The sequence below is a fragment of the Sturnira hondurensis genome, unplaced genomic scaffold, assembly GCF_014824575.4.
Source record: "Sturnira hondurensis isolate 20B ecotype Veracruz unplaced genomic scaffold, ASM1482457v3 Scaffold0007865, whole genome shotgun sequence".
NCBI lineage: Eukaryota > Metazoa > Chordata > Mammalia > Chiroptera > Phyllostomidae > Sturnira > Sturnira hondurensis.
The window spans coordinates 4,772,778-4,799,683 of record NW_028080496.1 but is presented as its reverse complement, the minus strand read 5'-3'; the positions used below and the strand labels follow the sequence as shown (position 1 = coordinate 4,799,683).

Here is a 26,906-nt window from a genome sequence, read left to right as displayed (position 1 = left end):
TGACTTTAGGTGACTGGCCTCCAGTCGTGTTTCAAAAGCCTCTTTTTGGGTGCCATTTTAAGTGGAAGCAGCCCTAACGCGACCCTGGCTTTCCTGCGGGACAGAGTTCATGTATCTCCCCAACACTGATGGGATGGCTCTCCCAACCACCGCCCCCCGCCCCCAGCTCAGGCCCTATTGATGTGGTCCCTCCTGTGAGTCATGGACCGCAGACCCTTAGGAAAGATCCTCTAACTGGATGGATTGGGCATCTAGGGCTGCCGACATCCCCTGCTGGCGGCACCTTTTCCCCGACACCCACTGCAGACACAGGGTTCTTCGGTTTGCTACGACTAAATGTTTCCGGAGGGAATATTTAGGTCAAACTTCAGCACGCACTAAAACAGGAGGCTCAAATTCGGCTCCACCCCTAAAGTTATTGTCACATGCTGAGAAACTGAATCTCTATTATGCTCAACAGAGAGTTCAAACTCATGAACTGTCACTTCCTACGGGCCCCCGCCCAGCCAATACACACAAGAATCCTCGGCAAGTCCACCGTGTCTCTCCCCCAAGTGTATCCGAAACATTGCGAGAGAGCAGGGCTGTTTTCTTGCAACTTCGGAGAGAGAATTTTCTTGTCCAGTCTTGCTTTCTTTCATTTTGTTTTGACAATGCCCTTGAGCTCACCCACCATGGCCCGCACACAACCAGGAAGGGCCCAGGATTCTGTGGGTAACAAAAGATGAACATGGGCCATCGGGGGTGGCCCCCAACAGGCTCGGGGGAGACTTTGCTTTTAGGCAAGAATTATAATCCATCCTTTCCAGTCTTGAAAAAAATATCCCAGCCCACAAGAAAAACTAAACTCTCAGAGAGAGGAAAGGGGAGGAAAAGCATTAAATTAAGTGTTTTTGTTGTTGTTCCTCCTGTTAACATAATGGACCAAATATTCCATATCCACTGAGTTGCTTCTTAAATGATGAGTCTGAAATCCTTCAATAAAGTCACACGGTGAAAGGGCCAGAAAGGAGCCAGAAAGGAGGTCGTCTCCTCAGAATTGTCAGAATGAATCACGGGCCCTGAAGCACCTGCCTTGCCCAAATCTCCCATCAGAATTTAAAATCCCGGCCAAAGCCCAGTCTGGACTCTCATTTCAAAGGAAGCAAGCTGCAGGTGGAAGCTCACCCGGACACAGGTGTAAAACAGAGGCATTCCTTTTCTGTACAGGACAAATAGACATTGAGCCCAAGGTGAAAAAGAGAAAAGGAAAGCTGAGACAGTCTGACCTTGAGGGAAATATCTGTGAATTCCTCAGGATTTCATGCACTCAGCTTCGTTCTGACTTCTCTCTGAAACAGCCACAACTCCCTTTAAAAAAAACCACGCACTGCATTTCGTCACACGCATCACACCTGACGGTTGCGTGGAGCTCTAACGAGCGAAAGAAAATTACATTCCAGAAATTTCACTTGCCAAGGAGTCACCATTGCAAAGCACTTAAAACAGCGGCTGGTGTCGCAAATGCCGGGCCCTTTCGGGGGCTGTCCATGACGTCACAGCTGTGGCTGTAGTGCCCTGGCCTCAGCACGGACGGTCAGGGCTCCATCTCAGTCAGGTGTGTTTCTCAGCGGGGACAACCGCAGAAGCTCGGGGGGCAGCAGCAGATGGCACGGACTTCAGTGCAGCGGGAGATGCTACCAGATGTTGAGGATTCCAGGCCCCCAAGCCTCCCAGCACGCCCTTGTCAGGGCCAGCCTCCCTCTGCCTGGATTTTTGTAGAGGTATTCTCCATCCCTCGACACTCAGAGGCCACTCCAACAGGAAGAAGCCAAGGGCAAGCTCTGAATACCGGACTCCAGGGAGATTTCAGCAAGGTGGGCCTCCAAGCAAGGCACCTCCCTGAGGCAGTGCACAGTCAGCACTAAGCAAGCCTGTCTGCCAGGCTCACTGCCCGGAGAGTGGGCGCTGCCTCTGCCAGGGATCCCATGGGGCCCACAGAGCATGTGGGCAGCTGTGATCTCACTGGGTGCTTGTACTAACCTTCTGTGGCAGACAGCGGGTTTGTGAACGGTTCTCCTTTGTAGATGAAGAAACAAGAAATGGGGTTTTCAAGGTCACTCAGTGGGGAACCAGAGCTCAGAAATCCGCTGTCTGCTACTCCTATGCCCTCCTCTCCACCTCAGCCGCTGCTGTGTCGGAGACACATTCAAAAGGGATCCCCCCTCACCTAAGACAATGACAGTGAAAAACATTAGCAATCACACTGAAAATATTAGATGGGACAAACTAAAAACAAAAAAAAATTGAACTATCCCCAGAACTATGAGAAACAAAGTATTAGTAAATGCTGGGGGTTGGGTCGGACCCGATGAATTGTTTCCACGGTCAGTGTGGACAGCTGACCACAGTTCATTATTGCATTTCCCAGAGCCACGCACAGGATGGAGGTAAAGCACCTGTGGATAGGTGATCGTCTCTGGGACAGAGGGTCTGGTCTACCAGCTCCTCCTGTGATTCCTTTCCCTTCTTTTCCACTGAAAACGGCGCACATCCTCAGATGCAGTTCTGTCCCCAAGGTGCAACCCCGCCTGCACCGCCACAGTGAAGGTCCCGTCCGACTGGAGGAGACTCTCACCCTCCCCAGATTCGGACGGATGTTGCTATAAACCTGCGCCGATATCACAGCCTCTCCCCTCAACACACACTCTGCGCCGTGTGCCGCGACGGTTCTGGAGGGAGGGAGCACACACTAACGGGGGTCCAGGGGCGGGGGAAAGCAAAGCAAAGCATGGTCTGCTGCTTGGGAGCGTTATTTAACAGCATGGGCGGGGAAGCGGGGGCAGGGGAGCCAGAGCCATTCGTGGCAGCCTCTCCCTGTCTAGCCAAGTCCGAAGGAAGGGGTGACTCCAAAAAGACACACCGCAGTGTTCCCACAGGCTCACGGCCCGGGGTCTCTCCTGCAGAAGCAGCCGATGAGGAGCCAGTCCCTCTGTCCAAGGAGCTGGAGAGAGACCGGAGGATGGCTGTGAGAACACGCAGTTTTCTCCCCTGGAAACCTGGGTCACCTCCCAGGCACGGTCAGCCGATCAGCTGGTCAGCCGGTGCTCAGGCAGAGGGCACAGGCCACTGGGGCCCCCACCCCGACTCTGCAGAGGGAGAAGTCAGCCTGGAAGGGGTGGGGCCAGGGAGAGCAGACAAACGATGAAAGGAAGAGCTCAGAGTCTGGAGAGCCTTCCAAGGAGAAGCTGCGAGAGAGGAACTGACTGCAAGATGAACGCGGGGCTGAATCTTCGGGGCGGGGAGGTTCGTGAATTTGTTCCCAGTGAGGCCAGGAGATGTTATAAAGGTAAAGATATGAGCAGTGGATGAGAAACAGATCAGCTTGCCCTGTCACCGGAATCAGAGAAGGGGCACAGCACAGTAAAGACAGTCCTACCTGGGCCCAGACACTTGGCGGGTGACGTGCTATGTGTCACCCCCCAAGTCAACACCCAACCCAGCGCTCACATCCAACCCAGCGCGCCCATGTCTGGTACATAACTCTCTCAGCCTTTCATGTCAAGTTCCAGTCCAACTGGAATGTCTGAGTTTCATATCTCATTGCTTCAGCCCCAAGATGGGTTCAGTCACCTGCTTGAAGTAGCTCACGTTTATATTTCTACTTATGTGCTATTCGAGCCCAAAATCAGTGCCCCCCACCCCCCCAGGAAAATTAAAGTTACATTTTACTTAATGCCACTTAGTGCTACCTCCCTCCCCTCCAGAAAATGAATTTAAATGAATTCCCAACATCTGTATCAAGGTTAGATTTGGTTTTGTGTTTCTCTAAGAAAACTAGTCTAGCCTTTAAGTATGGAGGTTCTGAAAACTCAGGGTTTAGTCTCCTTTGCAAAAGCCCTAACTTTCTACATGAGCCATACTGCCCAAGGTCAAAGGCTGTGTGATGATAATTAAAGAAAAAAGTGAACGGTGAGCTACAGGTAACGGGAAGAACCACAGGCCTGGTAAACACTCATCCTCTCACACACACACACACACACACACACACACATACACACGGAGGTCAGCGAGAAGAACACAAGTGCGGCGCACTGGCTTGCCGGAGTGTGGGGGTGCATGCATGTGCGCACATGCTTGTACACACTGGGCGAGCCTGAGCATCCAGAGTGTAATGCGACACTGACGATTGCTTTCACACGAAGGCCAGGTTCACTCCTGCAGGGCTGTGACACCGCTGGGCCTAGGACGCTACTGCCCCCGTCACCAAGCCGAATGTCCTTGGCTGGGAGCTCTCATTGCTCCTGAAGAAATACGTAAGGATACACAAAGAGATTCTTGTTACTCATATTAAAAAGGCAAAGTAGGAAAAACCGTTTCACAGAGAATCAGAATCAGAAAAACTGCAGGGAGATTTGTGCTCATCTTCCGGGTAAAGCATTCTAAAGCCGTGAGGCCGGCTTCCCAAAGCAGCCCCGTGGAGCAAGCAGCCCCACAGAGTCTGGAGGTGGCTGCTCTGAGCCACAGGGCGTTGCTTAGACTTCAATGTGATGAACAGCCCAGGTTGTGGAGGAATCGCGCCTTCAGCTTTGAGGTCTCCCCTGGCTGTGGTGTCTCCGTGCGGCACCACACGATGAGTGAGATGAGCTTCTGGTGGTTCTGGAGCACACCACCCATGTAAGGGCAGAGCTGACATGTTGGGGCTTGGGGCACAGCCGCATCCTCTGTCCTGGTGGGGAAGAAAGGAACGGGGCTGCCTCTCTTGGAAGGAGCCTAGGAAATACCTGCAAAGATGCAGGTGGTCATCAGAATGCAGCACCCCGCCTGGGGCTGCAGCCATGACCCGTTGCCTCTGAACCTGGAAATGCTGAAGGACCGGGAGCCCAGGGCCCACTGGCGTGCCATCTCACTTTGCGCAGCACCCAGCCGCACTGCACCACTGTCTGTAGCCAGCAGAGTGGCTTCCAGCCTTGCTGTGCAGTCCCCGCAGGGGAAAACCGATACCACGACAAGCGTGTCACATGCACTGGGCAGAAAGCCTGGCTCAGCACCGTGGACAGAGAGAGGACAGCACCCCTACTCCGGGAGTCAGAGGCCCTCCAGGGCTCTTCTGCTCCTGGAGGTTCAGGTGGCGAGCACAGTAGGGAGGCTGGGGTGGTGGGAGGGACTGTCGGCGGGTGCCCAGGGGTTCCTGGTGGGATCTGCACAGACCCTCGGCACACATCACAATGAGCTCCGTGGCGAAGCTCCCTGCACAGAGGTTAATCTCGATGTCAGCGTTGCCTGATGGCACTGACTTTACCCCAGGGCAGGGCTCCTTCAGAAGTCTTAATACTAACAGTCAATTCCCTCTGTCCGCAGGAAATGAAAGTTTTCTGCTTTGTGTGCCGAATCATTCAACGCCAATTTCCTCACTGTTGGAAGCCCACACTGTTTGCGGTCCTGGGATTCACCTCATATTAAGACGTTCTCAGAGTCTGAAGAGCTGGGTGCCAGGCCCACGGAAGCAGAAGGATAGGAGCCAAAAGCAAAAAAGAAGTAAAAAGAAGAAAAACGAAGGGAAGTATTCTTTACAGAGATTTACTTCTCAGCTGCAGGAAGCAAACACCTCATCATCTGCACCGGGTCTATTTCTCCTCTCCAGGGGTGGGCTTAGGGACGAATGTCAGGGAGCATTTAGGTAGAGATGAGCGCTTCACCAAGAAAAACAAAACAAAACGTTTAAGGAAGCCACTCATTCGAGTACATCCCACAGTTAACATATTTGTGTTGTTTTTTGTTCTTTTGTGTGTGTGTGGCTCCCACACACTCTTCCTAAATGAAAGCGTAACTACCAGACAGGCTTGCGCTTCATAGTTCTCACTGCGCCTCAGGGAGGCTGCATCCAAGAGAACATCGGTGAACTTGCATCCGGCCTCTCAGTCCACCATCCGACCTTCAGGAAGGGCATCTACTCCTGCCATGGTCTCCAGGGAGGGGAAGCCAACTTCTCTCCTGGGATGTCAAGAGCAAGACCTGAGGGCCAAGCACTTCTCGAGCGGTCCAGCAGGCATTTCATGACCTTGATATACCTTCCAGAAGCGTCGGCTCTGCTGGCCATGAGCACCTCTTGCAAGCTGCGAGCTGGGACCATGGCCCTGCACACAGAGCAGCATTTCCCCTGGTGATGAGGAAAAATCAGTGCATCCTACTGTCCTGCTTCTGTAGGAGGGAACACAGCCCAGCACGCTGGTGAAAGACACCATTCCCCACCGCAGGTTTCAAACCAGGCCTTGTGTTAGCATGGAACTCAGTTAAAGAGGCAGGGAGTCTTACTTTTCTTACTTTAATCAATAATTCTAAATACTGTGCAAGGCTCCCCAGCTCCATGGGTCTGCTTGTGAAAGAGAGAGGTGTCTCCCTGGGCAGAGAGAGCTCTTGTTGTGAGTTGTGGACCTCGGGCAGGCATCACGGGAACGGCGCACTGCACGGGGGAAACGAGCCAGGGAAGCAGACTCTGTCAGAGCCAGATGCGGGTCCTCAGGGTGGAGCAGCTCGTGCGCACAGCAGAAGTCCTAATTCCCAACGCAGTGCCACACAGATGTTCACCATGCCCTCCACCGTTCTGACGCCTTTCAGAAAGAGCAGGCGGCTGTCGACATCTCTCGTTCTCTCTGTCCCACCCCTGCAAAGGCCTGGCTCCACCTGCAGTGCCGGTGAATGACATCCCCACCCCAGATGGGACACGTTGCGGTGGAAACGGTTCCTGTCCAACCTACCAGAACACCAGGAAGTGACTTTTCAGATGCTCGGCGAGTTATCATGGACCTGATTTATCCTGGGGAGCACTGAGTGACCAGGCCTTACCAGATGGCAGGGTTCCCATCAGTATGTCTCATTGGCTAGTATATCCCCGAGGAACGCAAGGCTCAGGCAGACCGGGCCTGAGGGACCCAGCCTGCTGGGTCCAAGTAGACCCTCCCTGAAGCCATTCCAATGACACACGCAGACACGTGTGCAGTGTGTTTGGCCCACACTCCCCTTGGGAGGAGCAGCCCCCAAACATTTCCGAAACATTTCATGGCTGGTGCCATGAAATAATGACACCAAAAAACCCTGGATTCCTTTCCCTAAAACCTATGATGGGTTGGCCGAAATACATTTATTTGGTATTAAAGAAAACATGGGTGCTCCGGGGACCAAAAGTACAGCACCGAGGTCTGGGTGAAAGGTGTCAGTTTGCTCTAGGCAAACGCCACGACAGGGGTTCTAGAAGGCTGGCTCTGAACCAGAGCTGGCGAGAGACACGCCGGGCACATCTGAAGGCAGCCACCCAGACTGCTGGCTCTCCAGTGAGCCCTCCAGACTGCCGGCACACGGGCTCACTCAGCAAACGCCCACCATAAGTGCCTTCATCCCAGACTCTGAGCAAAGCACAGGGAAGACCCCAAACCTCAACACTGTCCACTGCAAGGACAATGCCTCAAGTCAAGACACCGCTGCTCCCGTCTGGTCTGGAAAGCAGCGGCCGAGAGGCCACGAGTCATTCCAGAACGAGAACTGGGGTGAGCCGTATGCAGCCTCCAACGCAGCCTCTTTCCGACGGCTCCTCACGACAGCAGTTAAAGGGGAAGAGGTGGCCAGTGGCCTGCACGAGGTGGGCAGGCCAGCCTCCACCTCTCAGGAGAGTGTCTGCCTGCACCGGGTATGCTGGCATGGCGTGGAATAGGGCGAGGAGTGTGGCCTGGTGACTGTGAACCGCGGGGTCTGCTGGGAGTGTGTGAGAATGCGGTCCCTGGCTTCTCCGCCCGGTGCCCCCACCAACACCCCCCAGACCTAACTGTCACTGAGCCCCCCTCTACAATCCACTCTTGCCATGGGTAACATTTCCTCCTCCTCCTCCTTACCTAGCTTCCATTGTCTTATTTCTAGCAATTTTTTTAACAAGTTAAAAAAAGAGTGGCACCAGAACATAGTTGTTTTTTTTTTTTTAACTGAAAAGGACTTTAAGAATAATTAGCACAACCGCTTACATGTCTCCCCTGAAAAATACGACCATCTGAAAGCTTGGCTGACACGACCAAGGTCCCCTGAGCCACCAAGGCGGGTGCCAGGAGCCCTGACATCTGCCCACTGCTCACATCCCGCCTGGTTTTCCGTGGGTCCTGCGCTCTCCAGGCGTGACTGGCTCACTTGTGCTTCCAGGCCGAGTCTCACGGGGCCCCAGCATTGTCTGTCAGCGCCGGTCAGTGTTGGCTTCTGCAGTGTTTAGCACCAAAAAGACCTGCACTGGTGCCATCTGAGAGGAAGCGTCACCAGAGGAGAGCAGCAGCGTTCGGCCCCACCCTGGAGGGACCGAGGGGAAGCCCTGCTCCCGTCCGGGGCTGATTTGTGCACGATCTCTGCTGAGTGGAGGGAGCGTCCAGTCCTCGGTCCAGTAACTACAGGGCGCTCAGTGACCCTCTAACTCTGAGGTCAGGGATGTGATTAGAGGACAGCATGTGCTTCAAGTCCGAAGTAAAGAACTGGGGCAGCCCTGGACCATGGCGCCCTGGCCATGGCACCCCGCTCCCAGGTGGGCATCCAACAGCAGGTCACTCGGGCTCAGTCCAGGAGGGGACCAAGGAGGGATGCCAGGGCAGGGACACCAGCCCTGGTGACCTGGAGCATCTGGCGATGGGCAGGACAGCGCTCCCATCAAGCTACACTTGGAGTCCCTCTGGCACGGCCTCTAGGATGTGGCTGTTAGGATGGAGCAGACTCGTGTGGCTGCACTGGCCCAAGGGATGTCATCTCAAGACTCTTTTAACCGTATTATGCACTTTAAAAATAAATAAATAAATAAGTGAGCCATCGCCGGGTGCTTTTTGGGTGTGGAGAAAGCCTGGGAGGGGGAAAGAGACCGGATACACCCTCTGGACAGAAAGCAGCTTCAGACACTTGGGCCTCTGATTCCGGAGATGACAGTGCAAAGGAAGACAGGCACGTCCTCTGGGAAGCTTCCCAGGCCTAGGAGCCCTGGAGGCAACTGCCCGCCCCCGTGCCAGGCTGCAGGGGGCTGTCCTGAACTAACAGGAGGTGCTGAGCAAAACAACACAGCGACAAAACACTCTTAGAATCCAAGGATTTTGGAGGTATAAGGCGGGTGACAGAGAGAGGGAAATGGAGGTACGGTGCAGGGAGCCTCACGGGCCCCCTCTCCGCACTGGAGGAACACTGCATCCACGCCCTGCGCAGGGTCCAGGCTCTTCTCTCCACCTCCTTCACTGGCCACGAGCACCCCTTCTGTGATTTTCCCTGCTGAGGTCGGTCAGTCCGCGGGCCCCACGCACTCTGCACAGAGAGTCCTGCCAGGGCAGTCAGAACGAGGTCCCCCTCTGCTCCCACTGCTTGCTGCCCTTTTCCTCCTGCCCATACGGCAAGCAGTTGCTTGCGATGGACAGGACAAAGGCACAACCCCATAGCCGACATGTTGGCCTGGGGGACTAGGACCAGGGCACCCGGGGACCTCGGTCTCCCTCAGGGCTCCCCTTGTTCCCAAAGGAGCCGCCTTCTTCCCTTAGGCCACCACGACTCCAGGCCCTGCATCAAACCCTAACACACGCCTCACGTCCAGTTGTCCAGCAGCCTCCACGCCCTTCCTACCTGCCCCTTCTTCCCAGTCCATCAGTGACTGTGAGGTTCAGGCAACACACAGCCTAGGAGACGGAAGCTACACAGAGTCCTCCGCTGACTCCCTGCAGGCACACCTTTCCCCCCGTCACCCAGCTCACAACCTGACTGCTCTGCTCAGCCCACACACTAACAGCGGCTGAGGGCCTGCAGGGGGGAGGGACTGCTGCCACACGGCAGCAAGGGCTAGTCTGAGGGAGCCAACCCAGAGAGCTCTCCTCAGGGCTGAGAACGCGGCACCAGGCACCAAGGAGATCGGCACCAAGCTCCAGCACCTCGCCCTCTCCCAGAGCACCCCTTCCCCACCCACCGGCCCCATCCAGCTGAGCAGCCTCAGTGATCCTGGAAGCCCACCTGCACCCCACAGTCCGAGAGCAGCTCTTTTCTGTTTGAATAAAAACATTTGTTGGTCTACAAAAAGAAGCAAAACCACACACACAGAGTTCAGTCCCGAGCCCCACACGGAGAGGCCCATGCTGCAGGTGACCAGGACGTCCAGGATGACCACAGTCCCTTAAACTGGCCAGGGAGAATGCAGGTCACAGCACAGCCCCCATGAGGCTCCGATGGGCCAAGACCAGTCCCTCAAGTCTCTCTGTGCTTGGCGTGCAGCGGCAGGTGGGGCTGGTGGCCTGGGAGGGGTGCGTCCGGGCCTCCCCAGCTGGAGGCTCCGTGGGGCTGACTTCGCAGGCATTTTGCCGCACATGTGGCACATGGCAGGAGGCCCAGAGACGGCGAACTCAGTCCTTGGCAGCAGCAGCTGGGAGGGCAGAGGGAGCCAGCGCCAGAGTACACGTCCCACTCCCTCCCCCGGGGCAGGGCTCAGGGTCATTAAGATGCCAGGCCTGCGGCAGTGGCCAGGAGTTGGACATCTCCCAGAGAAGCCTCGGCCCCTCCCCCACCCCGCCCCACCCCCAGGAACGATTCCTCAGCCCCCGCACTTCCACAGCAGCTCGAAGGCAGATGCATCAGTCCCTCCGTGGACTGGAAACGTGAGCCGAATGCCAAGGGGCCGGCTGCAGGCGCCAGAGGCTTCCTCTGCTGCCTGGCTCCCTGAAGCCAGCCTCCTGAGACCTGCCCCTCCCGCAGTGGCTCTTGGGGACTCAGGGGAGGCCAGCAGGTACAGCTAGGGCCTCGGGGAAGCAGAATGAGAAGCAGAGGACCCAGAGGGCATCTCTTACAAGGACCCAGGAAGACCAAGTGTCCTGCTGTTGAGACCCTCTGTATCCACAGGTGCAGACAACAGGGCGGACGTTCCCTGCCCCCAGCTGCCAAAAGGCCTGAGTGTGGGCTGTGAGGCCAAGGAGCCCGGCCAGTGATGGAAAGACGGGGGCGGCACCTGGAGACAGGTCGAGGCTGCAGCTTGTTCTCTGTGGTCCTTGCCGTCCAGGAAGCCCAGGTCCTGATGCTCTGAGAGCAGATCACACATGCCTTTCGGTGCTGGCAAGGGACTGGGGCGCGGTTGACATCCAAGACGGATATAGTTCCCCGCCTGCAGGATTCTGTTTCATTGTTACTCTTTTCCAGCCTTTACCTGTAGGCGCCACCGCTGACTCCGGAAAGCATCAGGTCAGGACTGCGCTTCTCGGAACGGGTGAATTTCAAAATGGTCTTGAAGTGGATGGGTTTCTCCTGAAGAGGGAAAGCATGGAGACAATGGCCGGGGTGGGGACACAAGGTGCCTGGTCCAGGGTTACTTCCTGACTGAGCACGGCCGGTGCCGCTGGCCCACACACCTGTGGGGGGGCCCAGGGGCACCACACCTGCGCCGGTTCCTGACCCACCGCAGCTCCGCCTGACCCACCATGAGACTGTCCCTCTGCATCCCCACGGCCTTCTGCTCCAGAAAGCTGGAGCTGACGTAGCTTGGGCTGCAGCTTAAGCCAAAGGGAATTGTCCCTCAAGTTCACAATATTTAAGAATCTCTGAGTCATCGGTACAATCTTGTGGTTTCCGCATCAGCAGCTTCTGTCTGCATCAGACAAGGTATCTCTCTGTAGATATAGATAGATAGTTAGATATATAAATATATATATGCCAAACTGCCTTACAGCTTTTTTTCTTTCTTTTTTTTCAGTGTTGTATATGTAGCAGGCACTTGAGTTTATATGAAGATGTCGCTTCAGTCAGAGGTGGAGGGGAGGAGTAGTGAGGTGGGGGGGGGCGAGCGAGGCCGGGAGAGAGGCGGCAGAGGACGGTGAGCACCGGCCAGCGCTAGCCGAGGATGTCCAGGTAGATGGGGGTGGCCTTCCCCAACGCGTGGAGGGTTTTGTAGATCTCCTTGATGCCTAACCGCTGCTGCGGCTCCCTCTGCCAGCACCCGAGCATGACGTCGTACACCTCCTTGGGGCAGACTCGGGGCCGCTCCAAAACTCGGCCTTGCGTGATGCACTCAATGACCTGAAAAAGCGAGGAGAGTGAGGACATTACATCGGAGCTCCGCCCGGGGCCCAGCAGGAGGCCGCCACGTCCCGCGAGATTCCATGCAGAGCCGAGTGCCCTCAGCACAGGCCGAGGGCAGGGCTGAAGGCCGCGCGGAGTTCCTCCTGGGTCCTGTGTGTGCCGGTCACGAGGACAGTGGCCAGCGCCGCCCCTGGCTCGCCGCCTCCTGGGCCGGGCCTCCTGATACACGCCTCCTCTGCCTTCACTCCTCTTCTAGGCCTGAAGCTCATCTGGGTGACTCACTGTCACCCAGTGAATTGTGCTCACTGTCCACTTGGAGTGGGCTGGCCTTGGGCTGTCCCTCCACATCTTAGGAGCCTGCATGACTTTGAAACCCCCTCGATAAAGCCCTGCACCAAGGGCCCTGCACAGCCCTCTCCCCTTTGGTCCCACTTCCTGGAGAGTTCCCCTCTGTCACAGCCTCGGAGCACATTGCCACTGTGCTCTGAGGTGTCCGTAGTGTCCCCACGCTACAGCATAGGTCCCATCCTCGGCCAGGCCCCCTGCCCTGCCCTCTGCACTGCACCGTGTACGCTGTTTCTTCTCCAGCCCCTCACTCGCCAGCAACCCACTGGGCGGCCAGGGCCAGCACAGTTAACCTCACAGGGTCTCAGCATCCTCACTGGAAGAGGGGGACCTGATGTCTGCTTGACCACCTAGGCGTGTTGCAGGGACCAAGTGAGAGCAGGAAAAGGGACTACATGACCACACACACTGCAGGGAAAGCTGTGAAGAGAGTGGGGGGAAGCAAAGCACAGAAGGCCAGACCCACCCCGGCCGGGCACTCAGGACCCAGCCTGTCATGTGCGGTCCAGCTTCAATTCCTCCATGGAACTTCTTTGCTGACGCAGAATGTGTGAATTTTCAAGGCTTCACCTTCCAGGACTCAATTAGTTTTAACTTCTCTGACTACTCACTCTGCCGCTGGACAACCCGGGCAAACCACTCACCCTGAGCTGCAGTCCCCTCATTTGAGGACAGGTGGCGATGACAAAATGCACACAAGCATCTCCAGTTGAGTACCTGGAAAATGTCACTTCCTCCCTTTGCCTCCCCTCATCTACACTTATGTAGGGGAGGGAACTGCCTTTCCTCTCCTGCTACCTCCCCACGCCATCCCCAACAGTGTCCGGTCTAGCGTGTGGCCCCGTGTGTCTCTCTGACCCTCGGCTGGCTTGTCAAACCATCACTGTCACCTTCACCTGGGGTCTGCAACGGCTCCCTGGGCTCACCTCCCTGCCAGCCTGACAGTGTCTGGCAGCTCACGTCCCCTGCTCCCATCAGAGCCCCGTGTCCACCCACCACCCCTTCCCAGGAAAAGGGACCCAGTTCAAAGTGCAGCAGCCGCTGCTGGTGCCACGACCAAATGCACCCAGTAGAGTCCCCGCCCACGGGGGGCCGCCCAGGCCATCCATTGCCATAGAGAACCCCGTGACCAGTGGCTGCCGGCACTCGGCTGCTGCAGTGGGTGGGCAGGGAGGAGGGACAGGGGTAGGACGCCTGCCTTCAAGGCCAACACCTTCCCAGGCAGAGTCAGAAGTGACTGCAGACACTCTGTTGGTCCCAGTGAGCCAGCCTGGGCATCCAGGCCACTGGCTGCCTGTGATACCCTCGCCCAGACCCACCTTCACGGGCCATCAGACCTCCCTCTCCCCCGCAAGCTGCGCTCAGGGGATACGAATGGGCAGGTGTGCATAGGTGCACACACACACAAGTGTGCTCACCACCAAGCCCAGCCCCAGGGACACAACAGCAACTTTTAAAGGCACAACAAATGGGTTCTGACACACGCTCTCTCATTGTTTCTAAAGGGGAGTATCATTTTTGTCTCATTTTGGGAGATCTGATGGGGGCCCATTCAGCTTTTGAGCGATGAGCTAGCACAGAGTCAAAGAAATGCCTACTTCGCAGCCTCTGACATTCACTTAACTGCGTGGTCGGGACACAGGAAAGCATGCAAAGATGCGCATAGCTTCCAAGAAGAAAGATAAATTTCTTGATTATCCAGATATGATTCCAATATCAAAAGGCCCTCATGTTCATGTTTTTCCAGAAAGCAGAAGAGCAGAAAAATAAACGCCATCTTGCACAGGTCTGCCGAGTTGGCAGATGGAGCCGCTCGCTGTCTGCACACCGCACTGGTCCCTGGGGCCACCCGACTACAGGCCAGACGCGGCTGCGAACCGCCCTGTGACCGCGGCCCGGCGAGCCTCCTCCACGTCCCAGAAGCTCTCCCCTCTGGGACCCTGGCCAGTCCATCTGGGGACCCCCAGCACTCCCCCTTCCTTCCTTGGTCTTGGATCTCAGTAGGTGGAAAGCACTGAGTCCGTAGTGCTAGCATGCTTAGAGAAATGCCTGGCACTAATATTAATTATTAAAGTTTAATTTGTATTTTTATTATTAGTGTAAATTAAAATTATACATTGAGTGTTAATCATTATTGTGTTTGCTATTATAATCCACCTCACTCTGGGGAGTCCACACGCATCTCCATCAGTGACGTGAGCTCTGGCCTCCTGACGGCCGGCCCTGCCCTTCCCCTGACGGCCCGAGGCTTCTGGGGACGCAGGCCGCTGGGGCACACTAGGCAGGAGGTGTTTCCACAAGACGGGACAACTGAAAAACTCAGGGTGGTTCTTTGTGATCAACATCTACGATTTTTAAGCGTGGCAGAGCAAACGAACATTGCCCTGCATCTCAATTTACACGTGTGACTTCATACTCTCTTGACTTCATACCTCACCTCCTACGGCTATAATTGTTTTCCTGCTAAGAAGCTCTCCCCTACTCTGTCTTACGCCCATGTCTGATGTGCTGGCTCCGGCCTCCTGCTCTATACGCTGCGTCCAAACCCTGGCCTGAGACACCCCTCGTCAGCCTTCCCCTGACTCAAGGCCCCCACCCACCCTGCCCCCCTGTACCTCTGTGTTGGACAGCTGGAACCAGGGCTGCTTCCCATAGGTGAATATCTCCCAGAGGATCACCCCGAAACTCCACACGTCGCTCTCCGTGGTGAACTTCCGGTACATGATGCTTTCAGGGGGCATCCAGCGAATGGGGAGCATGGTGTGGCCTCCAACCTAATGTGGGTCAAGACAGAGGCACAAAGAGAGTGACCGGATGGCCAGAATCAGTCCCGTCTCTCTGCTCTTCATATGCAGACACACTCTGGATGCATTTTGTTCTAAGACAGACACCACTTCATGCAGCTGGTATCGGAGGCCAGTGGAGAGACTGAGCAAGAGAGGAGACCCACAGCAGTGCAGGCAGCTAGAGCAGCAATTAGAGAAGACGCCTAAGAGGAGGTAAGTTCCTCGGCACTGAGTGCAAAGAAAGATCACAAGACAATCTCAGGAAGAGAGAAGGTGTCAGGCCCTGGTCCTATGGGAAATCTAACCCTGAGGAAGACGTCCAGAGGGTGCTCGGTAGAGCCCCCTCTACCTGCCTGTGCAAGGCCCTCAAGTATCTGGGTGTGTGCAGGCCTCGGGGCAGACCTGTTGGCCAGGTGGTTAAGGCACAGCATGGTCCACGTGCACCTCATCTGTAGTATTGCAACTTCAGCTTCTAGACGACAACCCCGATCTTCTCACCACGACTCAGATCTCAGCGTTTCAAGGGGCGGGGACAGGGAGGTTCCGAAAGTATGAAGACCACATACTACTAAGAAATCAGGTGGGCCAAAAGACAATGCACAGTAAGGGACTCAACGGCCAGTAAGGAGAAAGTCTTAAAAGAGCCACAGGTGGGTCTACCGATCCAAGACCAAGGGCCAGAGGACGTGACGCAGGCGGCCTCCTCCTGAGAAAAACGTTACAGGGGGACCGTCACCACCCGGCAGGCTAGTGGTGTTAGCAGAAGGGAGTAAAATCCCAGCCTGTTTTAGAACTGTGGGACTAAGTGCATCGTTAGTAAACAGAGCCCCAGACACTGGAGCTTCGGGCCCTGGTCGGGTGCTCGGCTGGTCAGAGTGATGTCCGCACACACCAAGGTGGCTGGGTCAATCTCTGGTCAGGCACACCTGTGTGTGTGTGTGGGAGGGGGCAGGGGGGGAGCAGTGAATGCACCGATGGGTGGAATAAGCAACGGACGCTTCTCTCTCCCTCTCTCTCCCTTTCTCTCTCTCTCTCCGATAATCAATGAAAAACAATGAACTTTTGGCTAACACATGGAAGTTTCTGTTGGAAAACTGATTAGTGCTGATATAAAGAGCTCTCCACAAATTTCTGGCACACTACTCATCAGAAGAGCTGTTGCTACGGCAGACCAGGCGGAGGAGTAACAGAAGACACTTGAAAAAGAATGGCTTACCGGGCTATCGGCAAGCTCACTGCTAAAAAGAGAAATCATGTTTGCCTTATCCACTTGAAGTATTTGAGCAGATCAGTGATACGGGTTTGCACAAGCTCTTTCTGGCCTGGGATTTTACAATCAAGAGAGCTCTGGATCAAGGTCCAAATGATGATGTTTCCTTCAGACAAGCAAAGACCCCGAAACCTGGCCTCTCACAGCCTTTCGGAAAATGAAGGGACAGAAACCGAGGATGCGCTACAGAAAAACAGAAAACGATTTAGACTCTGCAATGACTTGGGATAGAACAAACAGCGCAAAGCAAGGAAGCCACAAAATGCGTGTAAATCTAAACAAAGGTTGCTAATTTGGTAGTAGAATATAATACAATTACCAACGGAGGCTCCTATGAAACGGACACAAAGTAAGTGCCACTACTAATAGTGCCAGTAATACGACCCCTGCCCCGACCAGCAGTACTGATTGGGAAGGAAACTTCTCGACCATCTCAACCCCCAGTGCACAGAAAAGTAGGTGGAGAAATAATCCAAAGCCCGATCAAGACCTTGTCCTCAGAAAGCAGGGACAGGGAGCTCATCGACGACCATTAGTCATTGATTCCAACAGCTTGAATTTCAGGGGCTTGCTAACATTTTAAAGTGGTCTCTACCAGAGTGGAAATAGAATATATGGCTTCTAAATCAGTTTTAGGAAAACAGAACTGAAAACCTCTAATACCAAAAGGACCACAAAAAGCAGTGGGATAATGGTGAATAGAAAGCATAAAATGAAAAAGTTTAAATGGCATCATTATAGACAGTAAGTACAAATACTATCTCTTAAATAAGAAAAAATATGTTAAAAATATAATGCACGTTCTTTAGAAAAGGTATTTATAAATATCAGAAAATATTAAAGATGAAAGAATACAAAAATACAATTAAGGCAAAGTACATATATGTTGAATACAGAATATTCAATATACATTATAACATATATTAAATAGACAATATATTAAATTGATTATATAGCCATGGAAAAATTTCAGGATGCCAAGCATCCTGTGGCAGTGACTCATGTCATACTTGACGATGGCAAAATTCGCCATTTTGATGATTGTAAATTTATGCTCCTATTAAAATAGCAACAAAAAAGTATGAAGAGTGAAACAATTTATAAGTGAAAGGAAACTGACACAGCTACAATTATAGTTTTAAAAATTTAAAGTTTTTCCTTTCACAAATTAGCGGATCAAGAGTACAACGTAAGTGAAGATACTTTTTGAAAAATGCAAATAATGAGTTTTAACTGTTACACGTGTCGTGCGTTTTTCAGCCTCCCTAAAAGTCGCATAGTATTCTCAATTATCTAAAAAAAATTGATAAACACCAATCACTACATTATACCTCAAAGGAAATCTGAAATTCCAAGTAAAAAAAAGGAAACCATATAAAGTAAAAAGTAAGACGCATCTACTGTACCAAATAAAATAGAAATGAAGAACAAAAGGACACATTTTTTAAAAGGTTCTCTTTGGTCAATTAAAAAAACTATTTGGTAAAAGATAATTAAAAGTAAAATTTAAAACTTTCATAATAATATGAATTGTACCTAAAGTAATGTTTAGAAAAAATTTATAGCATTTCAGTACTTATTTATAGAAGTTAAAACAGAATTAAATTTGATAAGAATTCAACTTTTTTAAAGGCAGTAAAGACCTACAAGGAAAATGTATAGAAAGCAAGGGAAGAGAAGTAACAAAAACATACTGAAGAGCTGGCGTAAAAGAAAGCAAAGAAAACAAGTCACGAAAGGCAGGGAAGCAGACTGTCTCTACACAACCAACCGCTGGTTCTTTCAAAAGCAATACAAGCCTTTGGCCAGGTCAGTCAGGGCCACAGAGGACACAGCAGAAAATGGTAAGAGTCTTGCTACAATAAAATGTGAGCTATAGATGCCATGACTGAGTTACTAGAAAATATTAATTTTTAAAAAGTTACAAAAACCAAAAACTTAACTACAAAACACTTTCAATTGCAATAAAAAAACAACTATACATTAAAAAAGTACAAGGACAAGATGGTTTAATGGGTAAGTTCTACTAAAGTTTTCTACCCTATTTATACTTTTCCAAAACCAAACCGAAACAAACAAAGAAGTAAATAAAACCTCCCCAAGCCATACTCTGTGGCTTGTATATCCCTGTTGACAAATCAGTCAAACTTAGCAAACAGTCTTGATTATTTTAATATGGACACAGGTATGTCATTTATACGTGTGTAAAACTGTCTCAGTTATGAATACATCGTCAAAACCTAAATAAAATACTATCAAATCAGCAAGGGATTATAATAATCCCATATTATAACTCAGTAAGTTTTATACTGGAAATGAAAGAATGCCTCAGTCTTAAAAAATCTGTTTAATTTACTAATAAATTCAAAGATAAAAGAAAAACTATCCTCTTAATAGATGCCAAAATTTCCCAACAACCTTTCCTGATTCAAAGCTCTAATTCCTTACTAATAGAAGGTAGCTTCTTTCATTTAACACATTAACCGTCATATTTACTGATAAACCATCCGAAGCATAGAGGTGTCCCCATCCCTGATATATGCATCTCTGGGTGGGGGGGGGGGTGGTCCTAGACAATGTAATAAAGCAAGAGTTAAAACAGGGTAAAATATTCAAAAGGAAGAATCAAAATTGCCTTTGTCTGCATGTGATATGACTATTCAAGACAATTAATTAACTAAGAAGCGACTGGAACAATTATGTGGTTTAATAAGCTACTCAGATGTGAAATGGACACACAAAATCAAATTCTTCTCACACACCAGCAGTGGGGACTTTAAAATTCAGCAGGATGTAAGACTGTTTGAACGAACGAAACATTTAAGATTCCTACACATGAACCTTAGCAAAAAATGTAGAAGGTCTAGCTAAAGAGAAGTGTTGAAAAGCATTAAAAGGAGATCTAAACAATTAGAAAGATGTCTTTTCTTTGGAGAAAAAGACTCAGTATCCTGAATCTCATAAATCTCTCATTCCTTGTTCAAATTAATCTAAAAATTCAGCACAATCCAAATAAAGACCCCAGCGGAATGATGCATGGAAATTGACACAGTGATACCGAACGTCATCTAAAGAAGTGAATACTGAACAAAAACTCAGATACACTTGAGATAGAACAACAAGGGATATTAATCAGATAGTAATACATATCATCAAACTTCGGTAATGAACACACTGTGTTATTGGCATAGGAATAGACAAGTTTCATCGATCAATGGAGCAAAATAGAGTCTAGAAGCAGACTCATACATAAACATCAGAATTAACTATATGAAATGATGGGTTAGTAAGCAAAGCATTGGGACAATGAACTATTCATTTAAAAAGTACACTTAGATACCTACCTCACACCATATACAAAAATCATTTCCAGATGGATTAAAGAGCTAAACATAAAAAACAAAACAATAATAATATTAGAAGAAAACTTAGGAAAGTATTTGTACAACCTTAGGAGAGGAAGACCTTCCTAAATAAGACACATGTTCACAAAGCCATAAAGGATAAGGACTTATAAAAATGAATACTTCTGTATGGCAAAATGCAAAATAAACACAGTGAAAACACAAATGACAGAAAAAAATACTTGCAATATACATAACAGACAGAGAATTAAACCCCATGTATTATAAAGCGATCCTTTATGTTAATGAAAGCAACCCAACAGAAAAATGAGTAAAGAGTAAGAGCAGATGATCCATTAAAAAGCTACAAATGGCCACAGACACATGAAGAGGTGCTCACCAAATGACAGAGAGACACATTTTAACGCTGTGTGAGTGACGTGCAAAGGACGGACCGTCTCTGGTGTTTGAGGAGGTCTGAGTGGTCGTCCCCAAACGCTGCCCCCGAGAGGTCGGCAGCCTTTCCTGAGGCCCTGTGGCAGAAGCTGCCCACACTAGCGATGTAAGTGGCCTTTTAACCCAGTAATGTCATCTCTAGGAGTCTCAGGAAAAGGCCAGGTCATGTGAGCAAAATACCCGGTTGAGGAGGTTTATGCCGTTATTTTCAAGGGCAACAATTCATTTTCCACCAAATGTGCATGCAGCAGTTAAAAGGGGTATCGTACAGTGACGCGCGGTGGCAGGACATATACTACATGAAAGCTGAAGACATTCAAAATACACATCGGCACTCTCCTTCCTGTAAGAACAGGAATGCAGAAGCAAACCTATCCCAGGGCAAAAACGAGTCACTCTGTAAGTGCGCAGGAGAAATCCAGAGAGACAGCGTCACATCGAAGCGCTGGCTTCCTCCGCAGAGCGGAGTGCCGGCGAGCCCGGATCGCAGAGAAAATCCCACTTTTCACGCATGTCTGTGCAGTTGGCAATTTCACCTCGATCATGTATCACATTTGAAAATTTAAAAACAGTACAAGGAAAACAAACATAGGAATAAAGAGAAACAAGTGGACCTAACTGATTACCTAAGTTTTATGTCATTGAAAGGCGGTGTTTTTAGAAGACAGTTATGTTTGTGATTGAACCCCAGCAGGACCTTTCAATGGATCTCGGTTCTTGATTTAAAAAATGGAAGTCGGGAACTCTGGAGCATTTACTGTGGATTCCTCCCAGCTGGTTCTGGTGTTTGCCTCGTGTGATGGTTTTCTACAGGGCCCAGAACAAGTGTTCCGAACGGAAACCTCCCAGTTTGCAAAGACAGGGGAATCCAGGTGTGCTGGTGTGATGTCAACGAGCTCAGGTGTTTGGGCAGAAAAGCATCAGAAGGGTATCCATTGGCTACAAACTCTCCCCACCAAGGAGCGTGTACGGAGATTCCCACTGGGCAGCAGCATCGGGGCGGGGGGGCAGGATGCATAGATGGCACTCCTCCAGGAGTAGGAAAAAAGTATGTCAAGAGGCCAGGGATACAACCGAAAGCAATAAACTGGAAGTCAGAGCTCTGGGCTCTGACATGACTTCTGACAAGCACCTGACATGCTCGAGTTTCAGTTTCCTCGTCTTCCTCCCGAGCGTCAAGCAGAGCCCTGCCTGAAGTGAGGGGACATACCTGGGCATCACTAAACACACAACCAGACACAAAGTGCTGTGATGGTGCCCACATGTGGCCTCCGTGCTTCTTCATGGCACCACAGACCCAGGCTCCCCAGACCCCCCAGATTTCTGATGGAGATCCGCCTAGACTCCACTGGTCTCCCTCCAGGGCTGCCTGCAGCCTCCTCCACACTGGAGATGGCTGGCCTGGGAAAAGCAGTGGTCAGATCCTCCCATGGAGAAGAGCACTGACCTAGGCAGACAAGCCAGAGGCTGAAACAACAATCTTAATACGTAAAACACTAATTCATGCACTCGAACACCAGCCACTGGGCATTACACCCCCTCTCACCTAATCCCCTCTCCTATCCTCCCGTTTCACAGAGGAAAATACGGCCACTTTCCTGGGTGCTGCCTGAGAAATGCCAGCCAATGATCCAGGCTCTCAGTGAGACAGACACACTGAGAATCTGAAGGCTCAGCCATGAAATGGGACGCATAAGACTAAGGCAAAAATGCCAAGAAATGACTCTAGAAACAAAACCAGTCCTTGGAGATCTCTGGATTGCACCGCCTTGGGCGATGCCCTCCCATACCTCTGTGACTGTGGATTCGGGTGCTGTCAGCTCGATCATCCTTTACCCAGCCCCCGTTCACCCAGTGACACTGGCAGACTGAGGATCATGGTCCAGATGACCCGCTAGTTCCTTAGCGGCTGCAAAAGGATGGCATTCTAATCCCAGTGTCCCTTCTGCAGGTGGGAAACCTTCAGTGAATTAGAACTTTCCTTCAGTGACTGTGTGGTTATCCCAGTTATCATAGCTCCTCTGTGTGTGTGCGTGTGTGTGTGCGTGTGTGTGTGCGTGTGTGTGGTTTTCTTTGATTTTATATCTGCATTTTTCTTATGCTACAAATCTTCATTCCCATCATCAGTAATATTTCTTACTTGCTTTAGCTTAGTACATGTTATCTATTTATGCACATACGTATTTCGAAATAACAGCTCGAATAGTGTTACTAGCAATGTGATTCCTGGACGCTGTCTACAATCTTTGTGGTTCTTTTGGTCCTTAGGACACACAGAGGACTCACTGTGTGGTAGGAATGCATGGGAAATGCCGGCCACTTGGAGCAGTGCTTTCTCTGCCGTGAAGTCACCAACTTAATGCGAAGTTAGGTTTATTAGTTTCATTTTGCTTTTTATTTTTAGGAATTGCTTTTTCTTTCTTAGGTGATTTAATGTTGTTTTACTGTAATCTAAAATCTGTTACATGACTTCCGAGTCTAAACCACAAAACAAGGCACAGGAAAACTAAGTCTAACTCCCCCTCTGCTCACTGCCCTGCTCCCCTCCTCCCTCCAGGTAACTTATTTTCTGTTTGTTTTCAGTGTATTCTTCTGCTGATATTAACATAAGTAAATACAGACTATATGCATTTTCCTCATTTTCTTAGGTAAAAGGTAACATCCCATACCTGTCTTCTATGGAGTTTCTCTAAAGCCGAACTGAGAACCTACAACCCCCTGTAGGGTCTCAATTGTATACGTATGCACACACACACACATGCACACGAATGCACACACACCCTCCCCTGCCACACACCCCCACCTGCCACTCTCAGAAGGAAGCACAGATCTCTCACTCATTCAAAATCTCAGGAGAGAGAACCTCCAGAGCACAAATAAACGCCATGAAATACTGGTCCAGCTGTTGAAGATAAATGTCTCTAGTGACTGGGAAATAAATCCTTTGGCAAGTCAGGAAGTTTCCAGTTCTCTCCAAACAACCCAAGGAGGACAGACTTAAAAAAGAAACTTGGAAAGAGACCACTGTGTGACCTCAGACAAAGACCTAGACAATAGTTTCGGGAACTGACTCCGGGCGCAGTAACAAGACTCCTTCCTTTCCCACCTCATTTGTTTATTGTAAGTAACATTCGTCGTTTCCTATATTTATATGAATGAAAAAGAGAACCAGAGTTAATCCTGAACCTTTCTTACTTTAGCAATAAATAATATTCATTATGAATACACGAAGTATTCAAGCACATAAGAGATGCATTTCCAAAAATATTATACTTCCGATCTTTCATACTCACTGCCTATTTCTGTGTATTACAAATAATTGTAATGATAACTCAATCCAAAAGCTCTTAACATCTAGCAACTTATGGTCATTGGACATTAAAAATTAAATTTAAATCTTCATACATATTGTTGTCACACTAAATTATGACACAGTGGCCAATAAAAGGCTTTCACGCGTAAAAAATATAATACATAAAGGTAAAATTCAATAGGGTAACTGGAATAAAAATATAAATTCAAGAAGAAAAAGAAACCCTGTCAAACTATTTAAGAACTTGTTCGTGTGTTTAATAGAAGATGATGAATCAAATTTTTTTGTATTTAAAGTTCATTAGATACATTGAAGAAATAATGCATTTTTAATGTCAATATTTACAATGTTCTGAAAATGGCATCATTGGGAACTGTTTAAAATTATGTTGAAAATTTTGAATGGCAACTTAGGACATGCAGGGGGTGGACATGGTTTTGTTAAATTCCTTTAGGGGCATACACGTGTGAGGAGCTCTGGTCTGGAGACTGAGTAACCCTTGGCACAGAGTTTGGAGCCACGCGCGCTGGCTGGGCTCCCTCCCCACCAAGGCCACATCCCCGCCATCCTCAGGCCCGCAGCGTAAGGGGCAGAATGTGAGAAGAGGAAGCAGCTGCCGAAAACCCCCAGACCCTGCCTCCTTCTTTCCAGTCCTCACTGGTGCTCCCAGCCTCGCCCTGAGGGCCGGGCCGTGGGACGGAAGGTGTTGAAAGCTGCGTGGCTTCAGGCATGCAGGTTGCGGTCGCCCTGGGGCAGAGTGTTCTTCCGGGGTGCCTCCCCCTCCCCACCCACCCATCGCCATCTCGAGCTCCTCAGAGTTCTAAAGGCTCTGGGGCATGGGCATCTCATCACACAGAGAAGTGGGTGGCTTGTAGCTCAGAACACACAGAAGCCTGCTTCTCTCATAGGAGTTCAGGACGTCTGTCCTCACACAACTCTGAGGTGTAACGGGGACACAGTGCCCCACACACCTCAGATAAAGGCACCAAGACGCAGTGAAGGTGGGCAGGCAGATTCACGGGGCATGGTATTTCTGGAATGAGGGAAGGGTTCGATCATCCTCTGTAATCACTGACCTGCGGTCAGTGACTGTGGGTCCAGTCAGAACCCGTTAAAGCAGATAAGAAGACAGTGGCTTTCCGAAGAGCCATAAAGCCTTCGCAATATAAGTTAATGAAAAAAGGGCTCAACCAGGAGATTATCGTAAAGACTGCCATGTGTTGTGCGGGCCATTACTTCTTATTTACTCCACTTTCACGTTTCCTGGTTGCACGTCTCAGCCCACAGAGGAGACTCTGTAATAAGCATTATGAGGAAAGTAAGGCCTAGTGTCTGCCTCTTCCTCCCTGGGAAGCCTGCTGGTTTCCCACGTGCTCCAGCGGCCCTGGCCTCCCCCTGGCCCTGCAGGAGTCTCGGCCCCCGAGGGCAGTCACCTTGAAGGTGCCCCCAGGAGCCACTACTACAGCCTTTGAAATCACTGCCACTCTCGTCCCAGAGCCTGAGGATCTCACACACGCGGGCCACACAGCAGCGTTCAGGGTAGACGTCGGAGGGAGAATGTTTACCTGAAAAATGTGCCCAGTGAGGCGCATGCACGCCGCACAACCACAGACCCCAGCAGAGGCCTGTCCGTCAGGCCCCGATCACGGGCAGGCGGTGACGTGTCCCTTGGACACCTCCTGGCACACACGGCCTAAATGGAGGAGGAAGGGTCCAAAGCCTGGTCCAATGTGTCCGGCTCCAAGACGGCAACAATAAGCAGTTTCACTCTAAAGCAGGTGATTCACCTGGCTGACAGCTTCGAACCTGCAGAATGACACAGCCCTCCTCCCTGGGGTTGCCCCTCCTCGCTTCCCGCCCCCTCCCACTGCTGTGCTCTCTAAATAGCTCTCTCCCACAAGTACAGGAGACTCAGGAACAAATGGCAGTCTGCCCCCCGGGAACTCTCCCCACTTCCACCCTCTCTCCTCTTTCACCCCACCCCCACCCCACTTTCTCCACTTAGCTATGGCTAACATGGGTTGTAAATGCCGCGTTTTCAACTGGCTTTCCGCCACTGCCCCGCTCATCTGCCTGCTCACAGGGCAGGTGGCACGGGTGTCTGAGCCTATGTATAGTCCCCGCAGATGCCAGTCAGATTCCTGGGCATCTTCGAGAGACCAGCCCCGCCCCGTAACTGCGCCCACTTCACCTCCCCAAATCCAAGGTCATCAGCACCCAGGGGGCGAAAGGAGACATCCCAGATGAATGCTGTACTCGTGAACACACAGGGCGGGAAAGGACCTTGGAAACCACCTCGCCCACCTCCAGGCTGTGAGCTGTCCGAAGTCCCCAGGAGCAGCAAATGAAAGGAAAGCGAAACGGAACGGACGTCCCAGAGTGCTGCTCTGGTTCTAATGTGAGGTTTTTCCTGGAGAAGAGCCCCTACATAAGGGTATACAGAGCAAAAACATACAGACGGAGCCTCGTGAAGTTTGAATTTCTGCTTGGTCCTTTCCTCCTGCCGCCCTGACGCATGCAGACTTTGGGTCGCCTGGCAGGACTTGCGCACGCCCCCAGCTGCGTGGGCAGGCACCTCAGGGACACAGGAGTCTGACTGTCTGTGTGATATGGGTCTACAGTGTGTGTGTGCATCACAAACGCACCCCTGTCCATGACTCTGCCCCACTGAGGGGTGTTTCGTGGTTGAGGCCTTTACACAAGGGACTGAGATTTTCTACAGTGACATCAGACGTCTTACTTCATAAGGCAGAACTGTTCGCCTTCTTTTTGCCTCTCTCCCGTTTCCCAACAAAGTGGGGCAAACTATTATCCAGCTTCTCACAGCCATAACTGCAGATAGCAGCCCCGGGTCCAGCAGATGCTGGGAATTCTTTGGAGGAAGTTGCAGAGGCAACTCACAAAGACATCATTATAGCACAGCTCCCTCGGAGCGGGGCTCTGTGACAGCTTAGGCAGAAGGCAGCCATTCAGCAGAGTCTCGGTGGAGTGACTGTCTCGGGCTGAGCCCTCAGCCCTGGGATTAGGAAAAACCCTTGGACTCTTCCAAAAATACAAGGAGTATAAGAGCCAAGCGGTTTAGCTGCGCAAATCCGGCAGGTAAACGGACCATTGTGATCCTCCCCGACTCGCTCACCTGGTGCCACCCACGCCAGGAGCAAGTGCTTGGCTGGAAGCCCCGGAACACACACCTTCTTCCTAATGGGCCCTGTTGTTCTCCGGTTCACATCCTGTGCGAACACCAGCACTCATTCCAGGACCTCACTGTCCCTTTCTGCCCCAAGCAACAGATTCTCACAGAGCGCACGGTGCAAGCCGAAGATGTGGTCTGAAGGATAACTTGGCCCTCTTTGCCCAAC

At 51.1% G+C, this 26,906-nt stretch overlaps 1 protein-coding gene across 1 annotated transcript in view; it reads right to left on the bottom strand.

Annotated features, from left to right (window-relative positions):
* Positions 1 to 11,696: 11,696 nt before the first annotated feature.
* The window catches only part of NTRK3 (neurotrophic receptor tyrosine kinase 3), a 269,649-nt gene continuing 254,439 nt past the window's right edge, over positions 11,697 to 26,906 (bottom strand). Inside the window, exons 16-18 of the mRNA XM_037053666.1 lie at positions 19,779 to 19,820; positions 14,994 to 15,152; positions 11,697 to 12,030 (exon numbers count right to left, since the gene is read on the bottom strand). Of these exons, the coding sequence (XP_036909561.1) occupies positions 11,845 to 12,030; positions 14,994 to 15,152; positions 19,779 to 19,820 (387 nt within the window). The 3' untranslated portion in view covers positions 11,697 to 11,844. The remainder of the gene's footprint in view (positions 12,031 to 14,993; positions 15,153 to 19,778; positions 19,821 to 26,906) is intronic.